We start from the raw sequence: 11,909 nt of genomic DNA on the forward strand, positions 1-11,909 counted from the left end.
TCTGCAGAGACCCTCTCTATAGTAGCACAGACAATGTTTGAGGCTAGTTTATGGCTTACTTATACAGTATAATATAATGTAATTACTTAGTTACAAACACTAGGATTTGCACAAATAACACCAGGGCATTTCAGGTGTGAATTATTATTCAATTCTGTAGTAAGTTTTGCAACATTTGTAGGTCCAGTGTATCTTGGTAATGACCACTGCCATGACTATTTTGGAGGGTTTTGATGAAATTCATTTTTCAAGAATGCCCAGTACCTCTTGAATAACATCGGTCTTCTGTTTAGCTAATCAGCATTATTTCTGATTTATGATGAACCTCGCTGCACTTGCCCAGCTGCCATTATGAAAAATAAACAAACAAACAACATTTTTTGGGGGAATTTTCAGTGGCTCATACATAAAGCCATAATAACAGATGATATTTTCAAATAGCAATACCAGAGGATTTGTGGCAGCTTAGGCTAGTATTCTGCAAGTAATATAAAGGAGCCATGTGAGGTAAATGTCATTGAACTTAACTGACATTTCAATGCAATAGGCACTGCAGTTATGGGTATGTATCATATGATGAGGCTGTAGTCAGTTGTGTAATTAGCTTCAGACAAGAGTCAATTATTGCAAAGGAAAGTCAATTAATTATACTGAAATCACGGCAGATTATGCCTTCCAGTAGCATTGGATTTAAAAAAAAAAAAAAAAGCACTGCGACTCCAGTGTCTCATGCAACAGGAGATGGTTAAATAGTTACCTTTTCTCTTCCATTATTGTCCCCGCAAAAGTCAACATGCTTTTTCCATTCCTTCCGGTTCTGCTGTTTGTGTATTTCTCATTATTGTATCATTTAACAACATTATTTTATATTTATGATACTAGCGTCCCCTTTATAAATCAGCAATAGCTGATACGTGCTGTGTAAGTCAATGCAATACATGTAATTACTTGCCTGTTTGGTTGCTTGCCAACTAGGGGTCAAATCTCATATAAGATTAGGTTCATTTGTGTTGCATACAGTAGCAGTAGGTTCAGATGCTATCAATTATGCACTAAAACTATTCATTAATTCTTAGCTGCTGCCAGCTTCACAGCAGTGACTGGGAAACAAAAGAAGAGTGAAAACAGCTCGCGTGCCCCCAGGAGCATAAATATTAATCTCTAACTTGTTTACTTTTGCATCTGAAATATTCATAGCAGTTTTTTTCTTGATTAAAAAAAAAAAGTGGAACAAACTTTTCTCTAAAGCGATAATGTACTGACTTTTGCCAATACTCTTCAGAACATCATGCTTTGTTCATAATCCATTTTGTTTGATGCACTTGTGTCTGTGTTTGCTTTGCCACACTCCATTTTTCTCCAGGCCTTTTTGGTTCAATCTCTGTGTGTGATCGCTATTAATTTTGAAGTAATATCTTACGCAGCAATCTTGAGTGAATCATGGGCTTATCTTACCCACTGTCTAGGGGAGGAGACATGGGCATAGCAGCCTTGAGGGGAAAATAAAGAATTCGCTCGAATAGTAAAATTCACGCGTCTTCTTGTTTAAATATGAAGTCATTTGATTTACTACTACCACGTGACTCCTCAGTTTCAAAATGACATACATGTTCTCGTACTCGTAGCATAAAATACATTTTATGGTCCACCAGTTTCATGCACGATTTTATTTGGTTGTTCATGGCTTATATCATATCCATTTGTAGAGGCGATTTACAAATAGAGAAACAGATTCATGTAAATTTTATCTCAGCACAAATGAGAGGATTTGTCCTCATTCTGTCACAAAAATGAAACAAATATTTTGAGAGCTTTCCTGACTTCTTGAGGGACTGTGACAAACAACACAAGCAAAACCAGCAATAGTAATAATAATAAAAGATCCAGAACAAAAATGACTTGACAAAAAAAGAGAAAAAAGCAACATGAGCCACAACAAACAAGCAGCACATTGAGGATAACTCTGGGAGCATTTGGTAAATAGCAACATTAAGGTTTCTATTTACATGCCTTAGCCCCTGTGAGAGTACAGAATCCTCTTAAACCTGCACTCTACACCAACAATCCTTCATGCCTGTCATGTCTCGCAATGGGAATTACTCTTATGCAAAACAAGCTCTCCAACTCAACAGTGGCACTGTAGCGCCAAAGTATTCTCTTTTTGCCTTATTTGTTTTTTTATTTATGTGTGTGTGTGTGTGTGTGTGTGGGGGGGGGGGGTGGGTAGGGCATCTTAATCTGCAGAGGGAAGAATGAGATAAAAGTCATAAATACTTTGAAGTCGGCTGCTTAGGAAGAAGAGTTGCCTGTGCCTGGGGTAGGTTCGGGAGTAACGGTTAAATGAGCGCTTTCTAAATGAAGGAGAGGAGAGAGGGAGGCAGGCTGTAATTAAGTCTAATAGCATGTCAGCTGCCTCGCCTCGGGATGAACTGGAACTCAGAGACAAAGCCTTAAAAAAATACAGAAACTAAAAAAATACAATAAAAAAAAACGCACAATTATTTTTGCTGTACTGAATTGCTGGCCATTGAAAGTACATTAAACGGAGCCTGGTTGTTATAGGCTCCAATTGTTATATTACTTCCTGTAATGTATTGTAGGATGTGAGACAGGAAATGGCTAGAGAAGAGGCAATATCAGAGCAGGATATTATCACTTGTTTCCTTATCACTGTTCACTGCCATCGATCTCTTTCACTATGTCCCAGGCAGTAAATCTTCTCAATATGACCAAAATCATTGTGAACTCTAATCGGAGTGATACAGCCTACTTATGATTATAACCACAACATTCGTGCTCGTCACCATAACACCAAAGTCGTTAGAGCCACATAAAGGAAAAGCTCATATCACCACTGAAACTCAACTGTGAAAAGACTCTCTAGCAATGAAGACAGTATAGTAATGGCAATTTTACTTCCATGTTGAAGTGACAGACTCCAAGACAAGAGATCAAAGGAGACTGTTGTGATGTAGTGATGTAGTAATGTGTGTGATCGTTGTGATGTACAGTAGTGATGTAGTAATGTGTGTGATCGTTGTGATGTACAGTAGTGATGTAGTAATGTGTGTGCTCGTTGTGATGTACAGTAGGCTATGAAGAGTTACCATAACGACTGGCGGTGGCTTTTTTTTTTTCAATGCTGACCGTTTTTTGTGTCTGTGCACCGGCAAGCTTTTTATCTGTACTGGTTGTTGTGTTGCCTGGCCCTGTCCGTATCTCATACTACTCTGGCTCCTCAGTGCGTTTACTTTTCCTGAATGGCGGGTCAATCAGTGACGAAAGGGGATGACCTTAGTTTTGCAATCGAAAGTGGCTGTGGTAAATGGTAGTAGCAACCAGGGCTGGAATTTCACGGCGGCCATAGACATTGTTACCCCTTGTGTTGGCCCCTTTAGAAATTGGAAGTTCACAGGCCTCTGTGGCCTTGGTGACCTGCATGACTACTTCCCCCTTCTTTCCATATTCTGCTTAGTATCCGACTGATGCAGTGATTTTAATTTGTAGCCTATGACCTGTCAAAATAATCTTAGCATTCACAGCTCAAATTAATTTAGACTTTGATAAGGTGGAGAAAGTGACAGCACACAGCAAAAGTCCAACATTCAGCAGACAGAAGATAAGGCAAGACATTTAGATATATTTAGCGACTTTAGAAAGCAATAGCCTAAAGTCAGCTGCCTCACACTATAAATGCTGTTGTACCTGTGACAATGACAATAAAGACCTATTGTATTCTGTCACTGATAAATGCCCTTGCCTTGCTGTTTTCTGTGACTTGATAACATGTGATGATAATGTCAACAGTATTTTGTCAGATTTTCTCACATTAATCCAAGGGGGAATTCATTGAACACTACACTACCCTGACGAAATAGCCTTGACAAATGCTAGTTAAAAAAAACATACTAGTTTGCCATAGCCTACTGTACATACTGTAGGCCTATGGGATGATTAATTTGCCAAAAGATTGGGATTCGGCCTGTATTCCCCTTCACGGAAATCTGTGACACTACTATAATATTTAGAGGGAGATGGAAGCAAAATTAACTTTGGCCTTGGTGCCCTAAAGTGTGACCGTGTGAAAAAAAAATGGGGGGGAAAATGTGAGCACTGTTTCATATTTTTAAGCACTGTTTCACATTGTGCACACTTTGTATGAATGGTGCTCAATAAAACATTTAAGAAAACAATAATTGAAATGTGTACATTCATACAATAAAGGTAAATTAATTGTTTCCAGACTGCAGTTGCAGTTTATTATCAGTTTGTAAAGATTTTAGATTTAGGTAGTAACATTAGGAATCCCTGGTCAATGTGATTGATTAGGCTAGATCTACACCCATTCTAAAACATGTCCCAATTGTGAGTACCCTGACTCATGAAGTGAAACAAGGTAGAGTCTGGTGAAACCAGGCTAGTTGTTGCGGCTATACAGATGTTATTCCTGCTATTGCTCTTCAGCATATTACTGCTCTCACATAGCAACATAACCTTTACTATTCTTTCTTATCACCGTGCCCATACCCAGCCATTAGACTGAGACATTTCTTACAGTAGTGTTGCACTTTGTCTTTTGCAGCTCGTGTCCTCACTGGTCCCTGCCCCCGACCTTCCAGTCCTGCCTGATGCAGAAGGACTGCACGGTGAGCGACTGGACGGACTGGGGACCCTGCTCCAAGGCGTGCGCTGACCCCGCCGTGCCCAAGGGCAGCCGCTCACGCACCAGACAGGTGCAGCAGTTCCCCGTGGCCGGGGGAGCGGAGTGCCCCACCCTGGAGGAGACGGAGCCCTGCGAACCCCAGGGAGACAACCTGCCCCCCTGCCCCATGTATGTACCCAGTCTGTCAGCACAAATTAACTAAACCTAATAAAAGGCAGTGGAGGAACTAGGACCTCTGGGTTTTTAGGGGCAGACTATGAGACTCATCAGCACAATTAACTGCACTTTTATTCTCACACATGAAGAAGATGTGTGTGACATTATTGCCTGAGGAATCAGTAAACCAGTGACTTCAAGGCTTTAACCGATTTAGCTGCAGCTGCTCATAATTCTGTTGAATTGGATTTAGACGTCCTAATTGAAGCCTAAAATCCAGTACGTTAATTATACAGTACTCTGAAATGCGTCTCATACAAAGCCAAGATTTGACTGAGTAATGTAACCTCATGTTACACCAATGTTTCATCATGCACAGAACAAAACCATTTTCGAGGTGTAAAATAGCAGCATGTAGGCTAATGGCACCTCCATCTCAATTCATCAACAACATTCTATTGCAACATAGTCTCTAGACTACTCTTACACCTCAAGAAATGTGAAGCTTTCAATGTGTGTTAATGTCTTCAGTGTTAGCTAGAGTAATACAGTGAACTTACTTAGATTTCACACTAATATCACTAGATATCACAGTAGCCTATGTTAACCTTAACACTAATTCATTTATCAGAGGCTTTTATCCAAAGTGACTTACAGTACGTACATATCAGTTATGCAGTATTATAAGGGCCATGGTCCGCGGAACAACTCGGGGTTAAGTATACTGTATATACTGTAATGCATTACTTTTTTAAAGTACAAGTAGGCTATATGTTTGGGCTTTTGCCTTTATTATTCTGACAGAACAGTCAAGAGACTGACAGGAAGCGTGTGGGAGAGAGAGAGAGTAGGATGGGAAATGACCGGGTTGACTAGATTATTGTGTTTGTTAGATGCAATAATAACTACCTAGACTGACCGTTAATAGCATATAATTGCAGTTTGTTGTATTTGTCTGATAGAGGTTGCACAAAATGCCTTTGTCTGAGCATACTCTCCACATGATGCAATCAGGTAACATGGTATGGATATGATCAGAAGAAGACACTAGGAGCCAGTGAAAATGTAGACCTATTTGGACTGCACTGGTGATTTTTCACGAAAGAAATACGAAAGAAAAAAAATAGTAGGCCTACAGTGCTAGGCTACCTAGTTCGAGGGGGGTTGGTTACCAGAACGTTCTAGTTACGTAACCCTTTGGTTCCAGTAACGTCCCCTGTAAGTTACATCCTGATATAAAAACAGTAAATACTGAATTTCTGATATTCATGACACCACAATTTATGAAGATTATAACCTCCTATTCATATTACCTGAATTCACCTGTCTGGTTGAAGCCTCAAAATATTGCAAACAAAGTAGCCTAGTTGTAACATAGTTTGCTATTTATCATAATCTACTGGTTGGACTGTTCAGTTTCAGTTTAAGATTCAAGGTAGGTCTACAGTAGGCTAATACTTTTTCTCTTAGGGACAGACACTTTTGAGTCTTGGAGTTGGAAAACATTAACATAGTTTGCTATTTATCATAATCTACTGGTTGGACTGTTCAGTTTCAGTTTAAGATTCAAGGTAGGCCTACAGTAGGCTAATACTTTTTCTCTTAGGGACAGACCCTTTTGAGTCTTGGAGTTGGAAAACATTGGTAGGCTAGTGAGATGATCAATCAACTTGAATGCAAGACTTTTTAACAAATGTATGCAGCATGCTAATGATTTGGATTACCGTAATGTGCATTTTGAGAGGCGCGTGTCCATTGAGCGTGCGTGCGAGAGAGAGCGAGTCCAGAAGGGTGTGTCACGCTTCTGCCTCTTACAACGCGACACTAGTTCGTGGATAAATGTCGCGATTTCGAACTGTTTTTTTGTTTTTTTTGTATCGGCACTTGAGAAACATAAATCTACGTAAAATGTTGGCCAAAAGAACACGTAGCACAGACTGTAGGCTATCCATAACATTCCTGCAATTACAAGTATAGCCTACCTGAGCTCCCATGCTTTCAAATCTACCCGGTGAAGGTAAGACGTTCCACTACTGCATGCACTGGATGCCCAAATGTGTTGCTCTGTGGGGAACTTCTGAAAATGTATGACTGACCTTTACAGCAGGCTGTGCGTGTTCTGACCTTAATGAAAAATGTAAAATAAATGTCATCATGGAGAGACCAAAAAGACCATGACTAAGCCCATGAGCTTAATGATTTGGTTGTGTTGGTTGAGTCATACTGTATCTTTACGAGGCTCATGATATTGTTTTCCCATGCAGTTGGCCTTTGCCAGGGCCAGATTGCTCCTGATAGAAAGGCACTCAAGCCTCACTAACATAAATTATAAACGGCAAAGCTAAGCTACATTTCAGCATGTGGAGGGGGACTCTCGTTCTCTCTTCCTCTCTTCCTCTCTCTCTCTCTCTCTCTCTCTCTGTCCCTTTCTCTCGGCGGTGCTGTGTGTGATGATAGCCCCTGTGGCTCGCTCTGCCCGTAGGCTTCCCCACCACCCATGAGAGCCAGTTAACCCTCGTCGAGAGTGCCTGGTGCCCGCTTGGGGATGAAGCTGGGCAGCATATGGGTACCGACTGCTGACGCCGGGTGGGCATGCGTTGGCCTAGTGCCAGCGTAGCAGTGCTGGCACACAGAGCCGATCTGAGTGGGGTTCACTGTCCATGTGCTAATCAGGTCCCCCTCCTACAGATGGCCTCTTATTAACCAGTACCAGCCTCCCCTTTTTGCGGAACAACCAATTTACCGAGACCCTTATATTAACTTGTCTCACGGTGAGCTGTGTGTCTACGTTCTAACGCTGCCCTATATACAGTATGCACCGTGTGTGCTTTCTAATTTTGCGCTCCTTTTCTCTCCCCTTCTGTCTTTCTCATTTTCTCTCTCCAGTTTCTGTTTATCCCCCTTCTTCTCTCCCCACTGGCAGAATTCTCTTTCTCTCTCTCTCTCTCTCTCTCTCTCTCTCTCTCTCGCTCCCCCTATTCATTTCTGTCCTTGTTTTTACTGCTTGCTCATCTCTCTCTCTCTCTCTCCCTCCCTTACATTTCTGTCAGGCTCTCTTTTGATCTCCCTCCTTGCTCTTCCCTTGTTTCTCCTTTTCTTGCTTCTCTTGTGTATCTCACAACATCCCTCGTCTTTTTTTCTCTCTCTCCCGGCGCCATGCTTTTCCTGTCATGTGCGAGCTGCTTGTAATGTGTCCCACCCTTTACCATTTGATCTGGGAAGAAATGCACTGATTATGAAAAAATCAAGAAGGAATACATATATCACACATTTGACACATCTTCCCACTCATATGCCAAACCGCTGCACTAAGGATGCACCTTGTATGGGAGTGTGCTGGAACATAATATTGATATGACATGCTTTTTATTAAATAGAAATAGAATATGAGCGTACAAATACAGATCATATGGAGCTTAATAACATTTTTGATACTCTCCCATTGTTGTTAGGGTTGGGTATCGAGAATCGAGAATCGATGGGAACCGGGACTAGCTTTACAATTCTCCCGGAATCGTTGAAAAGGTTAAATTTCAATTCCTAGTATCGATTCCCAGTCTGCGAAGAAGCCGCTAAACACCAACGAAGAAGGTGTTTGCATAACCGAGCTGAGGCAACAAGACGACAGTTCATAGATTTGATATTTATATTGTAGTTGAAAACAGCGCTGTGAGAAATTTATAGTAAAGTTCATAAAAAGTAAAAAGTTCATATTAAAATTGATGGAGAAGATCAGACCGTTGGTTAGCTAGCTCATTTAAAATATCCAAACTTTTTTGACCCTGCCTCATACAAGAATCGGAATCGAGAATCGTTAGGAACCGGAATCGGAAACGGAATCGTTCAAATTCAAACGATACCCAACCCTAATTGTCGTGCATGTGTTTTGTATCTTTGTACATCTTGCATCTGTTTTTCTTTTGGCCTCGGTGTGGATGGGTTTGTAACTCCCATGAAACCTCTCCTTTGTTGAAAAGTCAGGACGGATAACTTGTGGAAAGTTTAATGAGACTAATCGCTTAAAGTACCGATAACCATGACAATTAGCCAGCGAGCACTCGCTCTGGAATGCATTCGGTAGTCATTTTTATGAAAGCCTCTTCACTTGGCAGAGAAATTGAGTGAGCACAGAGGGCTGTCGTTGGCGAGTATTTATAGGTAGTGGGCGAACAGATGTTGCTTCACCGTGGTAACCTGTGCTGCTCTATACCTCTCTCTTCATTACCGAGCAGAGAGAGAGAGAGAAAAAAAAAAAACCTCTAAAGCTGGAGGCTTTTAATCAATAATGCAGCGCAGGAATGAAGAGGAAGTGTGAGAGTTCAGAGAGGCTTGATGAAAAGCCTTTTTACATTGTCAAAAGTCTTCTTTTTTTCCTGAGGTGAAACTTTTTACAGGGGAAACTATGCTGAATTAGGTTAATGTGGCTCCCTGCATTGCACAAAATTGACTGCTAGATTTCATTTGCTGCAAAGTGCAAGGGTTTTGTGCTTTGTATGTTCCGTCACTGGCTTAAAAGAACAGAACAAAATGTCACTCCACCGTCACTACTCCATGGTCTTTCTCTGCAGGTGCCACCTCTGTTTGTGCTGTGCCAACTTCCCTCTCTCTCTCTCTCTCTTTCTCGTAAATTTCCACTCGTTCTTGTTTTGTTGTCCAGCTACAGCTGGAGGACCACGGAGTGGAGCGACTGCCGGGTGGACGCGTTGCTCAGCCAACAGGACCGTCGGCGTGGCAACCAGACGGGGCTTTGTGGGGGAGGCCTGCAGATCAGAGAGGCGTTCTGTGTGCAGGCCAACGCCGAGCTGCTCTCCTACCTCAGCAACCTCGACAGCAAAGAAGGTAGCAGACGCAGAGATCGCACGCCACTTTGAAACAATGACCCAGACACCTTCTGTTCCCCGAAGCACTTTGTGTGTGTGTGCGTGTCTCTGTGTGTGTGTGTGTGTGTGTGTGTGTGTGTGTGTGTTTGCAAGAGAGAGAGAGAGAGAGTACGGTACGGTATGTACAGTACATACTGTGTGTGTGTGTATGTGTGTGTGTATATGTGTGTATTTGTGTATTTTGTGTGTCTGAGAGAGAGATGGGGGGTGTCTGTCTGTCTGAAAGAGAGAGAGAGTACTGTATATATAATGCATACCGTATATGTATGTGTGTGTGTGTGTGTGTGTGTGTGTGTGTGTGTCTGAGAAAGGGTGTGTGTGTATATGAATGTGTGTCTGAGAGAAGGTGTGTGTGTGTGTATGTGTGTGTGTCTGACTGTCTGGCTAAGAGAGAGAAGTGGGGGAGGGATGTTTCTGGATGTGCGTGTTTTACCTGCCTCTTGAGACACCAGGTGGCCGAGGCCTCCTGTGGAGCGGTCTGCCTGTCCAGTGCCTAATGAGCCTCCGTGTCCTTCGGCATGCCGGATCCCCTCGCGCCCCCCACCGGATCTGTTTACTGTCTGAGTCATGAGAGTGCCGCAGCACACTGTTGCTCACCTGCCCTCAAAGGAGGAGCTATGTGTTCCTGAACTCAGACCCAGCTTACACTTCACCTGCGTTTGCAGCATCCTGTCATGCAATTACATACAGTAGTATACTAATTTATAGCGAATAACTAGGCCTGTAGATAAGTATATAAGGTACACTATATGTACCTTACATATCTACACATTACATACATTTAGACGCTTTTTTTTAAAGCGACTTCCAAGAAAAAGGTGTGTGACTAATGCAGCAGTAAGTACTACTCTCATACAGTGCTCTAAGTGGGCCGGTACTCAGTGGTATGCAGTGCCGCTGCACCTCTGCCACGTTTTATTCTTAAGCTACCGTACATGCACTTTTTCTTGCATACCGGCAGTTGCCGGGTTCTCTTTTCTGTCATCTCCAAATCAGGTTAAGCGTGCGCTGAGGGGCTAATTAAGTAAACTACCCAGGAGTGTGGCGCGCTATATGAGAGACTCTCCTGCTCCCCTGTATTGTAGGCTACTGTATGAAGCTTCTGCTTGTGCAGCTTTCTATTGTTACAAGGCAGCAAAGAGGCTGCTGAATCATCACCGCATGTTATCGCTAATTATGCTGCTCTGACATGAGTTAATGTTAGTGCATCTTAAAGTGCCTACTAGCCTACATTCGGACTGAATCGAAACATTCCAACACCGGCATAAGTAACATGTTTAAAACCTATGGCATGTGAAAACGCATGAAGCATTTGGGAACACACTGGATAAACTTGAGGAACATTTCATTAGGCTACTTGCCATTGTTCCATGACTATGACAGTCTTATCAATGGAAAAATCAATTTAATGTTCTCCACCATTGGTTTGGGCATTTTGGTCCCTTTATTTTCTTCTTGGAGCACACCAGAATGCTTTATTTACATGTTGAAAATGCTCTTCTGGGTGGATACCCCTAGACGCTAATATGTAGCCTTTTTCAGCCCTTTTCAATCTGCAGGTCTGTAAATAGGCCTAAGCAGTCAGCACACAGCAGCACACTGTGATTCATCAATAATATCTCTTAGTATCTTTTCTTCACTGTAAGAAATAAGAATATAATAGCCTATTAGACGTCTCAATACCAGCTGATGCATTCGCTGATATCGATACGTTGTATGTCAATGATGAGTACTGGCACCTTTTTTTCTCCCCTCGAAGCGCTGCTCTTATGGAATGGAATGACAGTTCAAAGTCAAGTCAAGGCAAGAAGAAGAGATATTGTCAGGATAGGGAAGATGGTCATGGTTAAGTCCTAGCGAATAAGTGGATGGTCCACACGCCGACCTTGTATCTGAATTCCATCGGTACAGACTACCATGATATGCTTTGGTCTGGGAGAGATCCTGGCATCCACAGCGTGATCATCAAATCACACACAGCAGTGATAAAGTGGCTTTTCTCCTGCTGAGGACCGTGATGGGATCTAAAGCAGGTCTTCTAGCGCGGTTGAAGAAATTTATTGCATATTGTGTTCACACCAGCAGACCTGTGCTGATAGTTGATGACAGGGCAAATGCATTCCATGCATCATACATTATTCACATACAGATGTTCAAATAGGACCTGTCGGCCTCCACATACGCTCGAAAGCATCTCCCATCAACCTTGT

General features: G+C 42.2%; 1 protein-coding gene across 1 annotated transcript in view; it reads left to right on the plus strand.

The window, feature by feature from the left end:
• Positions 1-11,909, plus strand: part of thsd7ab (thrombospondin, type I, domain containing 7Ab) — a 102,869-nt gene that overhangs the window by 35,761 nt on the left and 55,199 nt on the right. Inside the window, exons 3-4 of the mRNA XM_062538101.1 lie at positions 4,583-4,831; positions 9,477-9,658. Coding sequence (XP_062394085.1) covers positions 4,583-4,831; positions 9,477-9,658 — 431 coding nt within the window. The remainder of the gene's footprint in view (positions 1-4,582; positions 4,832-9,476; positions 9,659-11,909) is intronic.

The sequence above is a fragment of the Sardina pilchardus genome, chromosome 6, assembly GCF_963854185.1.
Source record: "Sardina pilchardus chromosome 6, fSarPil1.1, whole genome shotgun sequence".
NCBI lineage: Eukaryota > Metazoa > Chordata > Actinopteri > Clupeiformes > Clupeidae > Sardina > Sardina pilchardus.